General features: G+C 41.7%; 1 protein-coding gene and 1 pseudogene across 6 annotated transcripts in view; one reads left to right on the top strand and one right to left on the bottom strand.

The window, feature by feature from the left end:
* KRBOX1 (KRAB box domain containing 1) overlaps window positions 1-23,692 on the bottom strand; it is a 41,949-nt gene that overhangs the window by 2,818 nt on the left and 15,439 nt on the right. For 4 of the 6 annotated variants that reach the window (XM_053600351.1, XM_053600350.1, XM_053600348.1 and 1 more), the window contains 2 exons: window positions 3,827-4,072; window positions 726-802 (listed from right to left, as the gene is read on the bottom strand). In XM_053600351.1, the coding sequence (XP_053456326.1) occupies window positions 726-758 (33 nt within the window). In that variant the 5' untranslated portion in view covers window positions 759-802; window positions 3,827-4,072. Of the gene's footprint in view, window positions 1-725; window positions 803-3,826; window positions 4,073-18,300; window positions 18,350-23,692 lie in introns of all 6 variants that reach the window. The other 2 variants (XM_053600349.1, XM_053600352.1) reach the window with 2 other exon arrangements.
* On the top strand, window positions 10,271-10,941 carry LOC128592424 (phosphopantothenate--cysteine ligase-like; annotated as a pseudogene).

Genomic DNA, 23,692 nt, shown 5'->3' with positions numbered 1-23,692 from the left:
TGGAGCATCTATATACTACTGGTAGAAGTAAAAAATGGAAGAAACATTTTGGAAAAATGTTTGGCAACATGTATTAAAACTAACCAGCGTACACCTTATGATCTAGCAATTTCAGTGCTAGAGACGAGCCCAAAAGAATGAGTGCCTATGTCCACCAAAAGACAGGAATGTTCACTGCCTTCTTATTCCTTGTTCCCCAAAATAGGAAACAACCAAAATTTCATCTATAGTAGAATGAATAAAACTTGGTACAATTATATAATGGAAAACTATTCAGCAATGAAAAAGAATAAACTACTGCTATGTGCAACATGGGTGAAGTTCACAGATATAATACTGAGCAAAAGAAGGTGGATATGAAAGAGTACAAGAATTCCATTTATATGAAGTTCAAGAACAAAGCTAATCTATAGTGATAGAAGTTAGAATAGCAGTTAAATTTGGGGTGGTGGACTGCTTGGGAGGGGGCATAAAGAGAACTTTTATGGTGCCAATCTATGTTTTGATATGAACTGTGGCCATACAGGTGTACACATTTCTAAAAAGTGAGCAATACAGTTAGGTGTTGTATATGTACAAGTTAACCCTAAATGAGGAATTTATGCATATATACATGCATATATAACATGTTTTATGTTTATGTGCACGCATACATACACCTATATATAAATGTACATGTATATTCACTCATGTATATGTACAGAGATAGAGGAAATTCAGCTCACCTGGGGCATGTCTATTGAGGACACAGCTGCCATCTGACTTCTCTTATTCCTTTGGGTAAAGGTAAAAGTCTCAAGAGCTGAAGATAAAGAAATTATTAGTGTCAATAACTCTATTGATCATAACTCCATGACTCCTACATACCATCTCTGACCCATCCTGTTTTGAAGGCTATGTAACTATGATTCATCCATTATTGTTTCTCAGGGACAATTCTTGTCTCATAGAGAGGAGACAGTGGGCATACAGGGGAATGCAGAAAGGAAGGAGAAATCATCCAAGGAATGTGTGATGAGAAAATAAACTGAGAAAACAGTATAATTTTCAGTAATTCAGAAAGACATAATAAAAAAAAAAGGAAACTAGGGCAGATAATAGACAGAATGTTATGGGCTAAATTGTAAGCTGGAATTCCAAACAGTTAAGATTCCTGAATCCATACAGTAAAGACAGGAATGAGTTGTATACAAGAAATCCATCAAACAGTGTAAGATCTCGGCATCTGTTTTTCCCCTAGGCTTCTTAATACCAGGACAGGGCAGTTTCCATGACTGAAATAACAAAAGTCAAACAATTTGAAAATAATTTATTAGGCATATTTTGAAGACTCCTTACTTCTATTTTTCCCCTAGAATTTTTCCCTTCTATTTTCCCCTTCTATTTTTATTATAGTGTTGGGGGTGGGGAGTGAGAAAGAAAACACTACCATACTTAAAGGAATCCATCAATTTCATGGCACGTCCCAAATATTCTATGTTCCAAATATTATAGTATAGGGAAGCACAGCAATTTCATTTCTGAACTAGTTCTAACTCCCATTCTGGGCAATTAGTTCATCATTAGGAATAAGCCTTCTGTCTTTCAATAGAATGAATCAATGTGTATGCATTAAACACAACACCGGAAATACACACGGCAGCCATCAGTTAGATCAGACATATTTAACGAGCATATAAACAAACACATGTAAGTGCATGTACTCATAAACATGAAAAACAATTTCCATTTCAAATCCATATCTGCAAATTCCTATCTGCATTTGTCATATGCCCCAGGGTCCTACAACAGCATCAGACAAAAGACTTCATAGTGGACTGTTCCTCCCTCCACTGACCCTTCTTAGCAAATCCAGAAACCCATTCAGGAAAGCAGAGGAAACTCAAACTGTCAGGAAAATAGCTGTTAGGCTAGAAAACACATCTTAGAAGTCACAAGAATATAGCAATGAGAAATAGTATTTATAAGTATAAACAGAAGTACTCTAAAAGAAACAATTATACAAGTAAAGCTGCTGAATTCATGGATAGTGTGTGTCTAAGAGTAATAACAACGGTGATCCATACTGAGTAAGCAGGTAACCCTTGTAGTTGTGTACTCCAATTCTCTAAAATCATGACACTGTCATTTTACCATAATCAATGTCCTTTACAATAGATACTTCACTAGTTTACATATGAAACAAAAGGACTTAAGCAAAAAGGTCTGATTTGTACTGTTGACAATCTGTGAATAGCAAATCATAGAGAAGCAGAAGTGCAACAGAGGCCAGCATACAAAACACAAAACTCTACCTCCTACTTTCCTATGGGGAAACCTATATGGAGTTGAAGCAAGAGTAATAGGCCAGGAGGGAGAGCAAATCACAACCCAACATAATTCACTAATGGAAGGGACCAAATGTTTAATCTGACTGATTATGAACTCTGACAATTACACCATGACAATGGAGTCACAGAACATAATGAGAAATGAATAACATAGCACGTGAAGAAAAGCAGGTCAAGAAATCTATCCCCAATACTGTACACAGAAAACTGTGTTGTTAGCACACATTGGATGCTTGATGGATGTGACTCAGGAAATTGTAGATTTAACATTCTTATGAGGCTCAGCGCCCGTAGCTCACAGCGCCAGCCACATACACCAAAGCTGGCGGGTTCGAGTCTGGCCTGAGCCAGCCTAACAACAATGACAACTACAACCAAAAAATAGCCGGGCGTTGTGGCGGGAGCCTGTAGTCCCAGCTACCTGGGAGGCTGAGGCAAGAGAATAGCTTTAAGCCCAAGAGTTGGAGGTTGCTGTGAGCTGTGACACAACAGCACTCTACTGAGGGTGATATAATGAGAATCTGTCTCAAAAAAAAAAAAAAAAAAATCGTATGAGCCAGTCCACATCCCAGGGCTCCCTATTCTCCAATATGTGAACTCAGTAGGTTCTACCTTTGGGGGAAGGGGAGGGGGAGGGGCAAGGTGGGGGAGGGGGAGGGGCTGAGGAGGGGGAAGGGTGGGGAAGAGTGGGAGAAGGGGGAGGGTTTGGAGGGGGAGGGGTGGGAAGAGAGGAGGAGTGGGAGGAGGGGAGGGGCAGGGGAGGGTTGGGGAGGGGCGGGAAAAGGGAGAGGGGTCGGGTGGGGGACGAGTAGGAGAAGGGGGAGGGGTTGGAAGAGGGGTGAACCAGGGAAGGGGTATGGGAGGGGCGGGGTGGAGTGTGTGGGGGAGGGGCAGGAAGGGTAGGAGGAGGAGGAGGAGAGGGGGTAGGGTAAAGGAGGAGGAGGAGGGGTGTGGGAGAGGGGAAGGGGTGAGTGGGAGGAATAAGGGAGGAGGGGAATGGTGAAGGAGGAAGGGAAGGGGTACGGGAGGATTTCAGCATTCTCAAAATTGTGGCCATTCTACCCTGGTTATAACCTTCCAGATAAGGTGTACACCATGTCAGGTAAATAGTGATCACAGACTGACTTCCTGGAACCAACTGAAAAGGGGAAAATTGTACATAAGCCAAGGAGTAGGGTTGGCGTTTCCTCAGGCGGGGTTAAGACTAGGGGCAAAGCGACCTACAGGCATGTTCTGTTGCCAAAACAGTTAAAAATTTGGGGGGGCCTGGAAGTCAGTACTTGAATTTCTGTCAGTATTCGAATCTTAATAGGCTTCAGGCTTACAGGGAACCAAAAAACAAAATGGCGGGAATCTATGGTCTGCGTTCGAGGCCAGCCAGCGTTGCCTCTCAACACTACCGAGCCGAACCCGGAGGACCCTCGTAGCAGCAGTAGCTGCGCCCACCTCCCGTGACACCTGACCCGTTCTCCTCAGGCCAAGCCAGAAATGCTCACCGTGGGCTCCTGGAGTCTTCTGAAGCTTTTCGGCAAACAAAGGTAGCAGGCACCACACGACGACCCTCACACGCCAAACGCTCACGCGTTATAAGATGGCAGCAGGCGGAAACACAATGGTGGCACCGGAAACACGTCACCATTCTGAACGGCCAACTGAATCTTTGGCCAATAAAGATTCTCTGGGAATCTTGGAGGACCCCTTAATGTTGGTGGCTTCCGTTTTCTATTTCCCGCGAGACAAGCCTGAGAAGAAAAGAGCATGCCTAACGGTTAGGCGCCTGTGTTCTTCCTAGAGCCTTGTTCAGGACAGTGCATTGTCATGCCACCTATGAATACTGGCTTCCATTGACTTTATCAAGTTTATGACAATAACTGCAAATAAAAGAGTTACCCAGAATGTGCAGGAAAATGTGAATGGTAATATGTTTTCTGGTCTTGTTAAAGTTACCATTTGGAGTATTACAGCATAATCAGTGAATCACACACTGCCAGGCCTTCCTGTCAGTCGTAATCACTGCATTCTTAGAATGGGTGGGATTCCCTTCAGTGTTGCTCACACCCTTCCCTTCCATAGGCCACCACCAGCCAAGAGGATAAGCAACGAGCCCATGAGCAAATGAGAAGAGCAGTGCAATTCCCCCAAGAAAATCTGAGCCTCATCCAGCAGAGCTTAAGACCATCCAAGGACAGCGTCAATCCGAGGTCAGAGATGGTTTCTATCAGAAATCCATCAGAGGAGACAGGTGTGTCCACCCCCAGAGAACTTCCTGAGATGTTGGGCCAGAGCCTGTGGAAGTGGGTAGAGCAGTGACCCTCATGCCAACAGCGAGGAGTGGAGAAGATAAAGGACATTTGCTGCCACTTCATTCTCTTTGGGTGTTACAGACCACAGGCGGTATTGCAGTAGGAGCACAAATGAGCAAGATCTGACTCAAGGGCCCACACATGCAGTTCACACCCAACCGTTGGCAGCAGACTCCGAGGAGCCCAGAGACTGAATTCTCCCTGTCTGTGTCATGAGTGAGAGTCGCCCAAAGTCAGTATCAGGACTGTCCTGGGAGCCCAGTCTTTTGTCTTTATTGTTTAGTGTTTTAAAAATTGTGATTCTTTTTGGAAAAAAAAAAAAATCCCCTTCTCAAGATGTAAAAACCGGAAAAGAGCATGACAATACAACAAAAAATTGCTACATAATCTGAAATCTTTCCTTAAACACATCAGAGAGCTAAGGGCTCAGGGCAAACAATTTAGCTAAAATTGAAGGCAAGATAGGTACTTTTAAGGAGAGATGGTCATAAGAATTTGTTTAGCTAGGGCAGAAGCCACTGAATGCCATATAAGCTGTTAAGAAGAAAGCAGATAAAATTCTTAGTCAGCTTTAAATTTTTCAAGTCAGCTGTTGTCTAGCATGACAATATAGGGAATACAGAACTCCTGTGAACCATAGACAGAAGTAGACTTTTACCTACTTCCATGTTCTTCTTCACGGATATTGCTCAATGTGTACACACATGTGCACATGTGCGCACGCACACACACACACACACAATTGGAGGTATGGCAAGAAAAAGCTTGTGAAAGCTTCCTTCTGGGGAAAGACACAAAGCTCCATCTAGATCCGTCTTCAATACTTCCCCCACAGAACATAGGCCTTAAGTCTCTGGGTACAGAGAAGCAAATCCTGTCACCATTAAGTCCTAGTTAAGATGGAGTGGAACTAGGGGCTGGGAAGAGAACAAACTTCTCTACTTGTGAGGTGGGGGTAGGATTGTGCCCTAGTTCCAGGCCTTAGAGGTTCTTCTATAGCTAGGGACAAGGCAGTATGACTTAATAGACCCCCTTCAAATTCAGAGACACAGTGCCTACCTAAGATTAAAGATGAATCACAACAGAAAATGTTATTCCTCCCACCACCATCAGAATATCAGATTTTGGGTAACAAATAACAGCAATCTACTGCCAGAAAGGGGATAAGAATACAAAGACAGACCCTCTCCCTCTCTGTGGCACAGGAATAAAGGGAAAGCCCAAAGGTGAGGGTGGTACAAACACAAAAAATATCCCTGTTAGCAAACCAGTCCAAACACTAAACACAAGGTGATAGTTGAAGAATTGGAAGCTTGTGGTTAACCACAGCAACAAAGTAACCTAAAACAGCTCAACAACTCCTAATTAAACTGATTCAACTCTCCACAATAAAGACCTACCAAAAGAAAAACATATGCCCATTTCATTTTTGCCTTAGTCTCTATTGTACTACACAAGATTTTGGGCTTTCAACAACAACAACAAAATTACAAGGCCTACAACCAAAAAAGGGGTGGGGGGGAGAAAAAATAAAACACAGGAGGGGGGTGGGGTCTCAGTGTGTGATATACCTTTGGGGGGGCAAGGCACAATTGTAAGAGGGACTTTACCTAACAAATGCAATCAGTGATCAGTGTAACCTTGTTTCTTGTACCCTCAATGAATCCCCAACAATAAAAAAAAGAAAAGAAAAGAAAAGAAAACACACCATCAAAAGATAAAACAATCAGCAGATACAGAAGTTGGAACAATCAGAAAGAAAGTTAAAATAGCTAAGATTAATATGGTAATGGGCTTAGTGGAAAAGATAATCAGGTAGTTTCATCAATGAAAAAAATCTATAAGAAGGAATCAAACAAAAATTCTAGAAATTAAAAACATGGCTGTGGAGATGACAGATTCCTTCAAGTGACCCCTCAGTGAATTCAATATAATCAAGAAAAAAATCAGGGCGGCGCCTGTGGCTCAGTGAGTAGGGCACCAGCCCCATATGCCAAGGGTGGCAGGTTCAAACCCAGCCTCGGCCAAACTGCAACAAAAAAATAGCCGGGCGTTGTGGTGGGTGCCTGTAGTCCCAGCTGCTCTGGAGGCTGAGGCAAGAGAATCGCGTAAGCCCAAGAGTTAGAGGTTGCTGTGAGCCGTGTGACGCCACGGCACTCTACCCGGGGGCGGTACAGTGAGACTCTGTCTCTACAAAAAAAAAAAAAAAAAATCAGTGAACTTAAAAATTGTTCAGTAGAAATTACCCAAACTGAAACATAAAGGAAAATAAATCACAGAGAAGGATAAACAGAGTATCTGAGAGCTTGGGGCAATATCAGATGGTCTAACCTATGTGTAATGAGGATCCCAGAAGGAGAAGAATGTATTTGTGAGTCCACATGTGTGTTTATATGCATATATATGCATGCTGCATGTGTATATTATGTGTATAAATATATATGCACATAATGAAGACAGCTGGAGAAAAAAGACACATTACATATAAAGAAACACAAATAAGAATTACAACAAACTTTGCATCAGAAATCATACAAACCAGGGACAATGTAATAACATCTTTCAAGTGTTGGGAGAAGGCAGGACCTTTCAAACCAGAATTTTATGTTCAGCAAAAATGTCCTTTAATAATGCAGAAGAATAAAAACTTTTTTGGATAAACAAAACAAAATTCACTGCTCCCAGATCTGCACTATGTTAAAGAATCTTCTTCAGAAAGAATGAATATGGTACCAGACAAAAAACTGGATGTACACAAAGAAAGAAAGAACTCTGGACATGGCAAGAAATGAAAATAAAATATGAAATTAATTTTAAAATTATTTTTAAAACTACTCTAAAAAATTATTCACTGTCTAAAGCAAAAATAATAGCAATGAACAGTTTAATAGAATATGTGAAGTAAAACATGTGACAAAAAAATAGCAAAAAATGTGACAAAAAATGTTGGGAGAGAAGATTTGGCAATATTCTGTTATAAAGCCCATATCACTACATGAAAAAGTGAGATATTATTATTTGAAGATTTATAGATTCTGATTAAAGATGTATATTGTAAGCTGTAAAAATATACATACAAAAAAATCTTAAAACTGCTGAGTGTGGTGGCTCAGGCTTGTAATCCTAGCACTTTGGGAGGCTGAGGCAGGAGAATAGCTTGAGGTCAGGAGTTCAAGACCAGCCTGAGCAAGAAGGAGATCCTGTTTCAAAATATATATATATATTTAGGAGGAAGAGATAATATATTTAGGAAGAAGAGATAATAAATTAAGAATAGAAATAAAATGGAACCCCAGGAAATACTCAATTCAAAAGAAGGTTAAGAAAAAAGAGAGATAGTCTCGGCATCCATAGTACAGTGGTTACGGTGCCAGCCACATACATTGAGGCTGTTGGGTTCGAACCCGGCCCAGGCCAGCTAAAAACAACAATGACAACTGCAACCAAAAAATAGCCAAGCATTGTGACAGGCTCCTGTAGTCCCATCTACTTGGGAGGCTGAGGCAAGAGAATAGCTTACACCCAAGAGTTTGAGGTTGCTGTGAGCTGTGATGCCACAGCACTCTACTGAGTCTGACATAGTAAGACTGTCTCCAGGGCGGCGCCTGTGGCTCAAGGAGTAGGGCGCCGGTCCCATATGCCGGAGGTGGCAGGTTCAAACCTAGCCCCGGCCAAAAACCAAAAAAAAAAAAAAAAGACTGTCTCCAAAAAAAAAAAAAAAAAGAGAGAGAGAAAGAGAGAGATAGAAAAAATGAAGAAGAGATGGAACAAATGCAAATGATAGATTTTAATCTAGTTATATCAATAATTATACTATTAATAAGCAGCCTAAACACATTAAGAGGCAAAGTACTTCAGATTGGACCTTTTTTAGCCAAAGCAAACTGCATGCTACATGAAAGAAGCCCACTTTAAATGTTAAACACATAGAAAAATTTTTAAAGGCTAGATGGAGGCTCTACGTGAAATGGAATTAGCATATCCACCTAGTCTTTCCTACTAAACTCAGGTGTAAAATCTGGGTAGAATGAGTGGAATAGCTGTTGAGGATGCTGGAAGGTAAATAGGAACAGGCAGTTTGAGAAAGAATAGAATTTGAAGGACCACAAGATTAACAGTTTACCATTTTTTTCTTCCCATATGGCCCAGCCTGAGCTACATATATCCCAACTTTGGGACGTTTGCATCAGCACAGACACAGGTAAAGGAGAAGCCCTCTAGTTGTAGCTCAAGGAGTGAAAAGTAGTCACATAATGCTCTGTAAGAGGACAGAAATCTCTGATTTCTTTCGTCCATATTTTCATGCCTCAAATCCCAAGTAATCTGTCACGGGGATAGCAGCAGGAGTAAAGGGTGTTGGCAGGAGCCTAAAACTCAGAGGGAGTAAGAGTCTTCCTCTCTGACCAGAGGAGATGTGATCTCAAGAAAGTGAGGAAGCCCAAGTTGCTTTTTTTCTTTCTCTTCTCTTACTGTGCTTACTACTCACTGCCAAGCAGGGGTCCTCAAACTTTTTAAACAGGGACCCAGTTCACTGTCCCTCAGACGGTTGGAGGGCCGGACTATAGTTTAAAAAAACAAACAAATAACTATGAACAAATTCCTATGCACACTGCACATATCTTATTTTGAAGTAAAAAAACAAAACGGGAACAAATACAATCACACTGCCTCATGTGGCCCTCAGGCCGTAGTTTGAGGACCCTTAAAAGTGTAGCGTACAGGTTCAGTTGCAAAAAGTTTATAGCAGAAAGGGCTAAATAAAACCTCAGATTTTTACCTGGAGGATCAGAAAAGATGAGCACCAATGGACCAGAAACTACTAGGGAGATTTCAAAGAAAGAGAAACTCAGTAAAATAATTGTTTTAAGCTGTCTATAATTTCCGCTTACCCTTGAGCTACACCTTGAGCTCAAGGATGTGACCCCAAGCAACATAGAATTGAAATATGAACTACACCACCCTCAAGTCCAGCAGCGCCCCTGCACAGGCGGCAGTATGGATAATATTACAAAAGGGTTTTGTTTTTTTTTAAATGAACTAACATTAAAACAAAAACTCAAAAGAAAAATGTAACATTCTTTAAAAATGTAAACATGGCTCAGAGTCTCACAATGTAGCATTCAAAATGTTCAAGATACAATCCAAAACTACTAGGCATACCAAGAAAAAAAAAAAAAAAAAAAACAGAAAAATATCAATTTCAATTGAAAAAGACAATCAACAGATTCCAATATTGAGATGACACAGAGGTTGGAATTATCTGACAAAGACATTAAAGGAACTATTACAAAAATATTCAAACAATTAAGAGCGGACACTTGAAACGAATGGAAAAACAGCACTGCCAAAGAAGTAGAAAACATGAAGAAGAACCAAATGAAAAATTTAGAACTAAAAATACAATAAACAAATAAGAAATTCAACAGCAGAGTGGAGATGACTGAGGAAAGAAACGGTGAACTTGGAGATAGATCAAGAGAAATTATCTAATTTGAAAAACAGAATAAAAGATGGAAAAAATAGGTTAGGATTACAGGTCTCACGCCTGTAATCCCAGCACTCTGGGAGGCTAAGGCGGGTGGACTGCCTGAATTCAGGAGTTAGAGACTACTCTGAGCAAAAGCAAGACCCCTTTTTCTCTACTAAAAATAGAAAACCGCCTTTGCCCACCGATTTCCACCCCAGACCTGGCTGTCGGCGCTGCGGCCTTCCGGACCAGCCCATTCGGGCTTGCTGAGCCTAGAGGCCGAGGAGAATGCGCTCCCGGGCTTGGCTGCGGCTCTGCGGAACTACCGAGAGGCTGCGGCTGCCGCACTTTTCTAGCGGTGGACTTCACCACTGTGGCGGACTATTTACGTTTGTTGCAGGCTGCAGCCCAGGCTCTCAATCCGCTAGGCTCTTCTGCGATGCGGCCGTATCAGATTTTATGTTTCTGTCTCTGAAATGCCTGAACACAAGATCCAGTCATCTGGGGGCCTATTGCAGATAACAATGAAGATGGTGCCAAAAATGCTTTCTCCTTTGGTAAAAGATTGGGCTCCCAAAGCATTTATAATTTCCTTCAAGTTGGAGACGGACCCCTCCATCGTAATTAATCGTGCTCGGAACGCTTTGGAAGTCTATCAGCATCAAGTGGTGGTGGCTAATATCCGTGAGTCACGGCGGTGGTTGTGGTTATTGTAACCAAAGACTCAGAAACCAAGTTACTGCTATCAGAAGAAGAAGTAGAAAAAGGCATAGAGATAGAAGAGAAAATAGTGGATAATCTTCCATCTCGACACACGGCTTTTATATGTGACAAAAACTGAAATAAAGCCTTTGTAGGATCAAATGGTGAGAAGTAGAATAAATCCTTTGCTTTCATAAGTACAGAGATAATTGAAGGAAAGGGAAAAAGTGATGTGCAGGCAAATAAAATTTGGGATTTGCCTTTAATGACCAAGACACCTGACACAATTACCTGAATGTCATCTTGATTTTGAAATTAAACCTAAAGCTGTTTCTCACCTTTAACAAAAGAACTTACTGGGAATTATATATTCCTCAAAATCTACATGGGGGCCTTCTTCATACTATGAAAAGAGGATTATGGCTGCATGAGTGATCATGCTTTGAAGATCAAGTATTTGTTGAGTGTCTACTATGTGCCAGGTCCTATGCTGAGCTATGAGGATTAAAACGATGAAAAATATGTCTTGTTTGGGAAATGGATGTATAAAAAAGTACAGTAAAGTGTATGCCCAAAAGATGAAACAAAATAAAAAATAAAAATATAGAAAACCTAGGTGAACATCATGGTAGATGCCTGTAGCCCCAGCTACTCAGGAAGCTGAGACTGGAGGATCACAGGAGCCCAAGCATTTGAGGTTGCTGTGAGCTATGATGACACCACAGCACTCTATCTAGGGTGACAGAGTGAGACTTTGTCTCAGAAAAATAAAAAAAAAATGAAAAGTGCCTCAGGGGCCTTTGGGACAACATCAAAAGGTCTAACATTCTGTCATCAGAGTCTCAGAAGGGGAAGAAAAAGAATATAACATAGAATGAATATTTGCAGAAACAAAAACTTTAAAACTTTCCAAATTTGGTGGAAAAACAGAAACCTACAAATTTAAGCTTAGCAAACTCCAAATAGGATAAACACAGTCAGGCCTAATACATCATAATCAGACTGCAGAATAAGAAAGATTTTAAAAAGAAAAAGAGCCAAGGGTGCATCTAGCAAGGCCATTTATACATGAAGCTGTGTTCTCCACACAGCAGCCAGGTGACCCTTGTGTAACCTAAGAGAGATCTTATCAATCTCCTTTTCAAATCCTTCCATGGGCCAGGCCCAGTGACTCATGCCTGTAATCCCAGCACTTTGGGAGGCCAGGTATTTAAGACCAGTCTGGGCAACATAGCAAGACCCTGTCTCTACAAAATATTTTTAAAAGTAGCCAGGTGTGGTGATGCACACCTATAGTCCCAGATACTTGGGGGGCTGAGGTCGGAGGATTGCTTGAGTCCACGAGGTCAAGACTATAGTGAGCTATCATGAGGCCACTGCACTCCAGCCTGGGCAACAGAGCAAGACCCCATCTCTAAAAACAAGCAACCTTTCTGTGACATCCCATTCCACACACACCAGAAGCCAATCTTTGCAATGAGCTTTAAGACCCTAGCCATCAGGGCTGCCTCACTTCCTTTTTTTTTTTTAGACAGAGTCTCAAGCTGTCACCCTAGGCAGAGTGCCGTGGCATCACAGCTCACAGCAACCTCAAACTCTTGGGTTTTTAAGTGATTCTTTTGCCTCAGCTTCCCAAACAGCTGGGACTACAGGTGCTTGCCACAGCACCCGGCTATTTTTGGTTGTAATTGTCATTGTTGTTTGGCAGTCCCAGGCTGGATTCAAACCCGCCAGCTCCAGTGTATGTAGCTGGCACACTAGCTGCTAAGCTATGGGTGCTGAGCCAGGGCTGCCTCACTTCTTACCATGTCTCTTCACCTCTCCATGGTATCCACATGCTCTGCCTGTGTACTTGCTCTTGTCACTGGCAAAATATTCTTTCCCGCAGATATCTCCATGACATACATCCTCACTCACCTTGGCCCTTGCTCAAACATTACCTTCTCACTGAGGCCTTACTCTGACAAATCTTTAAAAAGAGTAAACCCAGTCCAGGTGCAGTGGCTCACGCCTGTAATCCTAGCCCCCTCTGGGAAGACAAGATGAGTGGATTGCCTGAGCTCAGAAGTTCAAAACCACCCTGAGCAAGAGCAAGACCCTGTCTCTAAAAAATAGCCAGGCATTGTGGTGGGCGCCTATAGTTCCAGCTACTCTGGAGGCTGAGACAGAAGATTACTTGAGCCCAGGAGTTAGAGGTTGCTGTGAGCTATGATGCCACAGCACTCTACCGAGGACAACATAGTGAAACTTTGTCTCAAAAAACAAACAAACAAACAAAAGAGCAAACCCAACTACAGCACTTACAACCCCTTTTCTTCAAACACCTGTGTTGTATTCCTTTTGCTTGTTTCCTTTCTTTCCTGAAAACAATATGAACTCTATCACCACCAATTCACTGCTCTATCCCCAGCATCTGGAGCTTAACAAGCACTTGTGAAATACCTATCTACAGAACAAACAAATGCATGAATGTTTTGCACACAAAGGAGCATTTCCGTGTCAGGATTTGACCACCTAAATGTCCTGATTCACTGACAGTTTGTCTGTAGACTGGATGTGGTCACCCCACTTTGTTTTGGATGTCTAGACCTAAAACATCACATTCACACCGAGAGGGTATAAAGGGGTTTACTACTCCCATAAAGAAAGTTTGTGGGAGAGCAGGGCAGCCTCTCAAGCTGGTCTGAATGGCTTGAGAGAGCTGAGAAAGGAACTGGCTTGGATTTTATGGTAATTGGAAATGAGTATTCCTCCCCAAGGTCAGGGCTTGGGTGATCTGCACTCCTGACTGGTGCCAAGAAAAGTAGGACTTGAGCTTTTTTATCAGCTTGCCCAGATGTGTAGATGGAGAAGCAGGAGTGATGGGGGTTGAAAGCTGTCAGCCACCAAGCATCAAAAATGGAGCCAGATCCTTTCTCATACTATGTAAAATGCAGTGTGGTCTGAGCATTTCCTGTTATCTGGTTGCTGGAGACAGAGTAGTAAGTGTCTAGTTAACTCATGCACACTCACCAACTGTGACTTTATCTATTCATCTAGGTGTAGGGTGGCCTGAGTGAAGACTATGGCAAAATCTGAGACTAGAAATTTGAAGGCTCACTGAACTTTTCTAAAATTCAGTGGGATTCAGTGAGATCACCTCTCTCCATATTCCTTTTGGTCTGTATATTCTACCAAAGCAAAAACCCAAGGTTATCACTTTCCTGCACATACTCCCTCACTGTCTAATTCAGTTTCTACAATCCCTTGCCCAAGGATTCAGGGCTGCACAGCATGTTTCAACTCATTCACCATCCTGGCTTCCACCTACTTCCCTGCATGCACATTTCACTGCAGCCACACTCCAGTACGATAAATATGCTCCTGCTGGTCCATTCTTTGTGTCTACAAGGCTTCCCCGCCTGCCCTGCCTTCCTGTCCACATCCCAACTGCCAAAACTAAACCCATCCTTGCACATCCAGTTCAGACATTACCTCTTCCATGAATCTTTGTCAAGACCAACAACTAAATAATTCCCTTCCCCTAAATAAACTCATTATAAGCTTTACCCTACGTATCCCACTTATAGAAATCCTTCTTACAATTCTAGGTATTATTTATAAGACTTTTTATTATTGTTGTTTTAGAGTTAGGATCTCACTTTGTGTCCCAGGCTGGAGTGCAGTGGCACAATCATAGCTCACCGTAACCTTTAATTCCTGGGCTCAAGTGATCCTCCTGGCTCAGTTACTCCCCAGGTAGCTAGGACTACAGGTGCATACCACCATGCCCAGCTAGGGTATTTTGTGTGTTTTTTTTTTAGAGATAGGGTCTTGCTGTGTTGTCCAGCCTATTCTCAGGCAATCCTCCCATAATGGCCTCCCAAAGTGCTGGAATTACAGATGTTAGCCACTGCACCCAGGCTATAAGAAATTCTTAGTTGCCCCTTAATATCTATTTTTCCCTTGTTGGTAGATATAAAATAACAACAACGACAAAATCTTTGTATTTAACTGGTCAAGTGAATGTCCAGAATAAAGGCTTTCCCAGATGCTTTTGCATCTAGGCATGGCCACAAAATGTGAAAACCAATAGCCATCGTCCAGTGGCTTTCCATTACACCAACAAGACTGTTCTAGGACATGTAGGAGAACCAAATTAAGAGGGAACTAGTAATGCCACAAAGGAGGGCTCAGGGAAAAAAAAAAAAAAAAGGAATGGAGCTGAAGGCCGGAGACCAAAGAATGGGCTAGCCGCTAAAACAGTGCTTCTCAAACTATCTTCAGTGAAGGGCCAGTTTATTTTAAATTTTAATACATCACAGCCTGAAATATGCAGCCTGGAACCCATATGCCTCACCACGTGAGTTCACCCACATCCCTAGTGGTCTGTCCCTGTTCAATAAGACAAGTCCCCTAATCGCTTGCTTACATGTTGCAGCAATGTCAAAATACTATAGAAGTTTCTTACTGCCTACTCTTAATTTCTATCCTTCTCCAAATGATTGGTGACAAACAGTTCATGCATGATTTGATGACAAACAAGTGCACTGGCACTAGTCCTTTCAAATAGAACTAGGATTGACACTGTCTGGAACATAAAACTTGAGAAGGGACACTAAAAAAGGGACGGGGGTTGAGAGCAAAACCTGACCTGCTAAACCTGAAGTCTGGAGGGCCCATAAGAATGTAGGCTGAAGTAACCTAGGTAATCAATGACCAATAGAAAAGGGCAATACTGCCTGGAGGAGAAGAGAAGCCAATGAAAGACTTGCAACCAAGTTCAAATGGAGAGGATATTTACACCCCTGCAGGGCTTTGTGTCTCCATCTCTCTCGCCTTTTTTTCTCCATGAGACTTACTTCAAACTCTTTTCGGAAATGCTCTAAACTTTCTCTCCTCTTTCTAAATAAAATCTCTCTTTGTTAAACTACAACTTGTGCAGGTTACTTTTGCTTTCTATCCACACTTCCGGTGCCACTCCAACTTGATTGTCAGTTTCCACTTTTGCTTTCAATTACTGCCATGCTTCAGTTGAACTTTCTAGCTCAGCCAATTAATCGAACCAGGTGAAGTGGGTTCATGGAACTGGGACCCCTAATCCCCAACATAACTGCTTAAAACATGTTGAAGTCAATGTGATATCCTGTTTCCTGGAACACAGCTCCTAAAACCCCTGGGATCTCTCAAGTGTCTTTTTTGGTATATAATGAGATGACAGGTGGCAGGTGTCGGGGTGGTTGCCAGGGGAACTAGACATGTAATTAGGGGGTTGGAACTTTCAGCCCAACTCCCTTTAACCTTTAGGGAGAGGAGCTGAAAGTTGAGTTGATCATCAATGGCTAAGGATATAATCAATCATGTCTATACCAGGAATCCCCATATGAACCCGAAATACAAGATTCCAAGCTTTCAATATGCTGAACATGTGGAGGTGACTGAAGGACGGCTCGCCTGGAGAGGGCCTAGATGAAGCTCTGTACCCCTACTCACAAACCTTGCCCTGTGCTTCTCTCCCATTTGTCAATTCTTCTGTGTTATTTTTGTAATATCCTTTATAATAAATTGGTACACATAAGTGCTTCTGTGTGTTGTCCTTGCAAATTAATGGAACCCGAGCAGGAGGTCATGTTAACCCCAATTTATAGCCAATCAATCAGAAGTATAGGTGACAACCTACTACTTGTTGCTGGCAGCTGAAAGGGGGATGGGGCAATCTTGTGTACTGAGCCCTTAACCTGTGGGATCTGACTATATTCCAGGTAGGGTCAGAATTGAAGAGAATTATAGTACAACCAGGTGGTGGTCACAGAAGAATTGGTTGTTGGTGGGTGAGCCCCCATCCTCCATGTTAGTGACCAGAAGTGAAATGTTTGTGTTCAGTGGTGTGAGAGTAGAAAAAACACTTTGGTTTTTCCTATCTTTTACAGTACAAAAGTGCCCAAGAGAAGTATTTAAAAAGTGGAGAGTTCGGACCATCAAAGCCCTCAGGCCCAAACTAGGGTCAAGTGCAAAAGAACGGTGCAATAGTAAAATGGCCCTCCTCACTCCACTTCTGAAGCCCAGTGCTGCTCTGCTTACTCATCATCACTGCTGGAATGGTCGCAAGATGAATAAGATCCCCTAGCAGTGCAGTGAGTTATTGGCAAAACAGCTGTCTCAGATTCTGCTTATTCAAAAAATTTCCCTTTCCGTGGTTCTCCAGCTCACATCTAAAAGGAACATGAGGAAGGATACTTGTTGAGGGGTTGGGGAGGGAGGCTGTTCTGAGATAACAGACCACATCCTTTTGGCATGATATTAACAACCTGGAAATTCTATTTGACTACATCAAACAGAAAACTTAACAATAGAAAATCCTGATTAATCGCTTCTCGGCCTTTTGGCTAAGATCAAGTGTAGAAAATCCTGATTATAGGCCTAATCATAAAAAGAATTTCTTAGCTCATTTAAAGGAAAACCCTGTAGGTAGTTCAGCTTTCAAGTGTGGTCTGATCCAATAATTAATTCATGTTGTCATTGGTGCCAGTAATGTTATAGCTCCATTTCTCTGAAATTCCCTTGACTCCACTTTCTTTCTTTTTGCCCTCATAGTGACAAGAAGGTTGGCCACCTATTGCTCCTGGGGTACATGCAGGGGGTTCCCAAGTGCAGGTATGCAGTTTTTCCAGGAAGAAAGTAGAGGCTGAAATCCAGTCTGTTCCATTTGGTAAACTGTGGACCCTGGCACAAAGCTGCCTCTACCCATAGAAGGGTCACCTTTTCTTAGCACAGAGACCCCCAACTTTAAGCCTATGCATCTGCCCAGAGCAGTGCCCACTTCTAATTTCTCCACCCAGATGGGGCACCTTTTTCTAATTTATTTGCCCAGAGAGGCTGTATGTAAATTAACACATCTTTCTACAAGGATGCCTTCCTTCTAATTTGCACAAAGGCACCATATAGGCTAGCAGTGGCCATGGCTCTGTGCTACTCAAGCTTCACTCTGTTTGGATAAACCTATGTCACATGTTCTAAATGTAGCAGAGGAAGTGGGATTATCCCAACTGATTTAAGCCAGTCAAGACCCAACCTGGTAGCTAGTGATGTAGTTAAACCAACCATTATGGCTGTGAGATGTGGGCACCTAATAAAAAGAGGAAATATGAAACTAAACACTAGAGGTCAAGTCCCCTACATCACCTAGTATCACTTGCAGGGAAATGAAGGGGCAGCTACTAGCTACTGAGCACTATTGGAAAGTTCGTTAAGATCTTTCAGTTTGGCTTCCTTGACCTTGCAGTTTTAGTCTTTAAGCAATGGGACTGGGACTTTGCCCCATCCTCCTATGTCTCCATTAATGATTATTATTTTAGCATGGGCTTCAAAGAAGTTTGAAAATTAAACTGGTGAGAAGAGGCAGAGCCTCACACCTCCAGACTCTACCTCAGCTGCCTGTGCTTTAGGACAAGAGCAGATTAACGCAGAGGGTGAGGAGCAGCAAGTTCATAAATTTTATCAGTTTTCTGTTCCCATTTACCTGGATCCTTTTGAATATCCTCATTTCTAGTTCTTTCACTCACTTTGACCTAGGAGAGAAAATGGACTTTGCAGATAAGCAAAGTATTGACTTTGCAACTGATTTGATCACCCACTATAAACAAAAAGTCCACCTCTTAATAAATCTGTGTTTCCATTCTGGTGTTCCCTTCATGATGAAATATATTCACCGTCTGTGGCATGTTTCTAAAGGCTCAATGACCCACACAGTTCCAGACACAGTTGGTTTATACAAGCGTTTCTCAAGAGCAGCACTACTGGCATTTGGGGCCAGACAATTCCTTTTTATGGGGGCACTGTCCTGTGCATTGTAGTATATTAGCAGCATCCTTGGCCTCTACCCTCTAGAGGGCAGTAGCAGCCCTACACAAATTGTGACAACAACAAAAAAAAATGTCTCTAGGCTCAGTACCTGTACTCAGTGGTTAGGGCGCTGGCCACATATGCTGGGGCTGGCGGGTTCAAACCTGACCAATGCCTGCTAAAACAATGCCAACTACAAAAATAGCCAGGCTTTGTGGCAGGCACCTGTGGTCCCAGCTACTTGGGAGGCTGAGGCAAGAGAATCACTTAGGCCCAAGTTTGAGGTTGCTGTGAGCTGTGACGCCATAGTACTCTACTGAGAGTGACATAATAAGACTCTGTCTCAAAAAAAAAAAAAAAGGTCTCTAAAAATTGCCAAATGTCCCCTGGAAAGGGGAAAAACTCACCACTAGTTTAGAACCACCAGCCTAAACAGATGTACTCACCCATTCTTTGAAAGAGCAAGATGAGAATTATCAGAGGATAGCTGAAGTTGAGACCTAAGTGGGAGACTGAGGAGAGATGGAACCAACCCATAGTTTAAGACAAATCAATAATACAGTTTTGAATATTTATCTAATAAATATGGATTGTTTGACAGGCAACATAAAGGGAGGTGATGTGATTAGATTTTCATTTTAAGAAAATGTTCTTGATCTCAGAATGAGAAAGAATTTAAAGGACAGTAGTCAAAAAACTCTGAGATGGCAACTATGTGAAAAAAAGTGGAGGAAATGGAAAGGAAATGGTGACCTGCCGCATTTGTGCAATAGAATCACTAAAACCTGGCTGTTTTTAAGGGTGCAGGATAGCAAAGAGCTGAAGTTTCCCATGAAGTCCTGGCTTGGATGAGTGGATGGGTGGTAAGGAAGACAGGGGCTAATGAACGCCTGCTGGTAAAGATAAAAAAAAATTATTTTTGTACATGTGAACCCCTGATATGTAGCTTAATCCAAATGGTGAACAATCTTGCCACTAGAAACATTGTGTCCAGTTACGCTTATCTTTAAAGGGTGGACATTAGTGAAGAAAATTCAAAGGCAGGTACTAACAGATCAGGAAGATCAAGAGAAAGTGGTGTCTCAGAGTAATCAGCTCCATAAGCAAGGAAACTTTTTTAACAGTTTTTTTTGTTGTTGTTGTTTGTTTTTTGCAGTTCTCTTGTGTTTCAAGTTCCCAAGCCAGTTAAGATTTGCTAAGCAGGAAGTTGTAACTTTCTGTTGTACTGATGCATTCCCTTTGAGTTTCTTTCCTAGAAATGGCAGAGCATCCTTGCAGCTACGAGCTTAACTACAAAGCCTCCACCACCTGCTTGTCCAGAGAAGAGAAGCAACACCCCACCACAGATTGTGCCCAAGGACCCACTGAGCAGCCTACTCCCTACATCCTACCTGCACACAGGATGAAAGAATGACCAATATTAACCCCTAAAAGCCCCAACATGTCATTTGTTGATCATGGAATGTATGTACTAGCATGATTTCTCCTATGCTTTGTGCCCTGCACTCCTCCCCAACACATGGCACTCACTCCCCTCATGCATTATTCATTTAACCTCCAGAAAAAACCCTGTTGGCCGTGGAGGCAGATTTTTTTTTTATTAATATTAAATTAAATCATAGCTGTGTACATTAATGCTATCATGGGGCACCATACACTGGTTTTATAAACAGTTTGACACATTTTCATCATACTGGTTAACATAGCCTTCTTGGCATTTTCTTAGTTATTGTGTTAAGACATTTATATTCTATATTTACTAAGTTTCACATGTACCCTTGTAAGATGTACCGCAGGTGTAATCCCCCCAATCACCCTCCCTCTGCCCATCCTCCCCCCTCCCTCCCCTCCCTCTCCCCCTTTCCCAAATTCTTAGGTTATAACTGGGTTATAGCTTTCATATGAAAGCCATAAATTAGTTTCATAGTAGGGCTGAGGACATTGGATACTTTTTCTTCCATTCTTGAGATACTTTACTAAGAAGAATATGTTCCAGCTCCATCCATGTAAACGTGAAAGAGGTAAAGTCTCCATCTTTCTTTAAGGCTGCATAATATTCCATGGTGTACATATACCACAGTTTATTAATCCATTCGTGGATTGATGGGCACTTGGGCTTTTTCCATGACTTAGCAATGATGAATTGGGCTGCAATAAACATTCTGGTACAAATATCTTTGTTATAATGTGATTTTTGGTCTTTTGGGTATATAGCTAGTAGAGGAGTTATAGGATTGAATGGCAGATCTATTTTTAGATATCTAAGTGTTCTCCAAACATCTTTCCAAAAGGAATGTATTAATTTGCATTCCCACCAGCAGTGTAGAAGTGTTCCCTTTTCTCCACATCCATGCCAACATCTCTGGTCTTGGGATTTTGTGATATGAGCTAATCTTACTGAAGTTAGATGGTATCTCAAGGTAGTTTTGATTTGCTTTTCTCTGATGATTAATGATGAGCATTTTTTCATAGGTCTGTAGGCCATGCGCCTGTCTTCTTCAGAGAAGTTTCTCTTCAAGTCCCTTGCCCAGTCTGAGATGGGATCACTTGTTCTTTTCTTGCTTATATGTTTGAGTTCTCTGTGGATTCTGGTTATTAAACCTTTGTCGGAGACATAATCTGCAAATATCTTCTCCCATTCTGAGGGCTGTCTGTTTGCTTTACTTACTGTGTTCTTGGCTGTGCAGAAACTGTCAGTTTGATCAGGTCCCAGTAGTGTATCTTTGAAGCTGCTTCAATTGCCCGGGGGGTCCTCCTCATAAAATACTCACCCAGTCTGATTTCTTCAAGGGTTTTCCCTGCACTGTCTTCTAGTATTTTTATTGTTTCATGTCTTAAGTTTAAATTTTTATTTTTTTATAGTGTACAACATTATGGTTTTAATATGCTATATTGTGTGTATGTATATATACACACACACACACACACACATACACATAAAGATTGTGAAATGGTTGAATCAAGCTAATTAAAATGCTATCACCTGGCTTGGAGCCTGTAGTTCAGTGGTTAGGGTGCCAGCCACACACACCAGGGCTGGCAGGTTTGACCCAGGCCCAGGCGTGCTGAAAATGACAACTACAACCAGAAAATAGCTGGGTATTGTGGCGGGCATCTATAGTCCCAGCTACTGAGAGGCTGAGGCAAAAGAATCTGTGAAGCCCAAGAGTTTGAGGTTGTTGTGAGCTGTGACGTCCCAGCACTCTAGTGAGGGTGACATAGTGAGAATCTACCTCAGAAAAATAATAAATAATTAAAAATAAAATACCATCACCTCACATATTTTTTTTGGTGTGTGTGGTGAAAATGTTTAAGATCAACTTCCTAGCAAATTTCAAGTATATGATACATTTTAATTAACTATAGTCACCACGCTATACAACAGATCTTTAGACTTATTCTTCTTGTCCAGCTGAAACACTGTCCCCTTTGACAAACATCTCCCTTTCCTCTGCCACCTCCCCAGCCCCTGGCAATGACCATTTTGATCTCTGTTCCCATGAGTTCAAGTTTTTTAGATTCCACAGAGTATTTGTCTTTCTGTCCTCCAGGTTCATTTATGAGGTCAAAATAACAGGATTTCCTTCTTTTATTTTTTTTATTATTAAATTATAGCTGTGTACATTAGCACAATCAAGGGGTACAATGTGCTGGTTTCATTGAATATTTCATTCAATCTGAAATATTCTCATCAAACTGTTCAACGTAGCCTTTGTGGCATTTTCTCAGTTATTGTATGTAGACATTTGTATTCTGCCTTTAGTAAGTTTCACCTGTACCCATTCTAAGATGCACCTTAAGTGTGGACCCACCCAATTCCTTCCCTCCACCCTAACCTCCCCTCTCTCTTCCCTTTCCTTGGCCCTTTCCTCATAGTCTTGTGCTATAGTTGGGTTATAGCCTTCATGTGAAAGCTATAATTTAGCTTCATAGTAGGGCTGAGTACATTGGATACTTTTTCTTCCATTCCTGAGATACTTTGCTAAGAAGAATATGCTCCAGCTCCATCCATGTAAACATGAAAGAGGTAAAGTCTCCATCTTTCTTTCAGGCTGCATAATATTCTATTCTATGGTATACATGTACCACAATTTGTTAGTCCATTCGTGGGTCGATGGGCACTTGGGCTTCTTCCATGACTTAGCAATTATGAATTGGGCTACAGTAAACATTCTGGTACAGATGTCTTTGTTATATTGTGATTTTTGGTCTTCTGGGTATAAACCTAGTAAAGGAATTATAGGATCGAAAGGCAGGTCTATTTTTAGGTCTCCAAGTATTCTCCAAACATTTTTCCAAAAGGAACGTATTAGTGTGCATTCCCACCAGCAGTGTAGAAGTGTGCCCTTTTCTCCACATCCACGCCAACATCTTGGTTTTGGGATTTTGTTATGTGGGCTACTCTTACTGGGATTAGGTGATATCTCAAAGTAGTTTTGATTTGCATTTCTCTGATGATTAAGGATGATGAGCTTTTTTCATGTGTTTGTAGATCGTGCATCTGTCTTCTTTAGAGAAATTTCTCTTCAAGTTCCTTGCCCACCCTGAGATGGGATCACATGTTCTTTTCTTGCTAATACGTTTGAGTTCTCTGTGGATTCTGGTTATTAGATCTTTATCGGAGCTATAACCTACAAATATTTTCTCCCATTCTGAGGGCTGTCTGCTTGCTTTACTTACTATGTTCTTGGCTGTGCAGAAGCTTTTTAGTTTGATCGGGCCCCAGTAGTGTATTTTTGATACTGCTTCAGTTGCCTGGGGAATCCTCCTCATAAAATATTCACCCAGGCCGATTCCTTCAAGAGTTTTCCCTGCACTTTCTTCAAGTATTTTTATAGTTTCATGTCTTAAGTTTAAATCTTTTATCCAGTGAGAGTCTATCTTAGTTAATGGTGAAAGGTGTGGGTCCAGTTTCAGTCTTCTACAGGTTGCCAGCCAGTTCACCCAGCACCATTTGTTAAATAGGGAATCTTTTTCACTGAACGTTTTTAATTGGCTTATCAAAGATCAGATAATGTTAAGTAACTGGATTCATCTCTTGGTTCTCTATTCTGTTCCAGACATCCACT

This window comes from Nycticebus coucang, chromosome 8, assembly GCF_027406575.1.
Source record: "Nycticebus coucang isolate mNycCou1 chromosome 8, mNycCou1.pri, whole genome shotgun sequence".
Classification (NCBI taxonomy): domain Eukaryota; kingdom Metazoa; phylum Chordata; class Mammalia; order Primates; family Lorisidae; genus Nycticebus; species Nycticebus coucang.
This window is presented reverse-complemented; position numbering and strand designations above follow the sequence as displayed.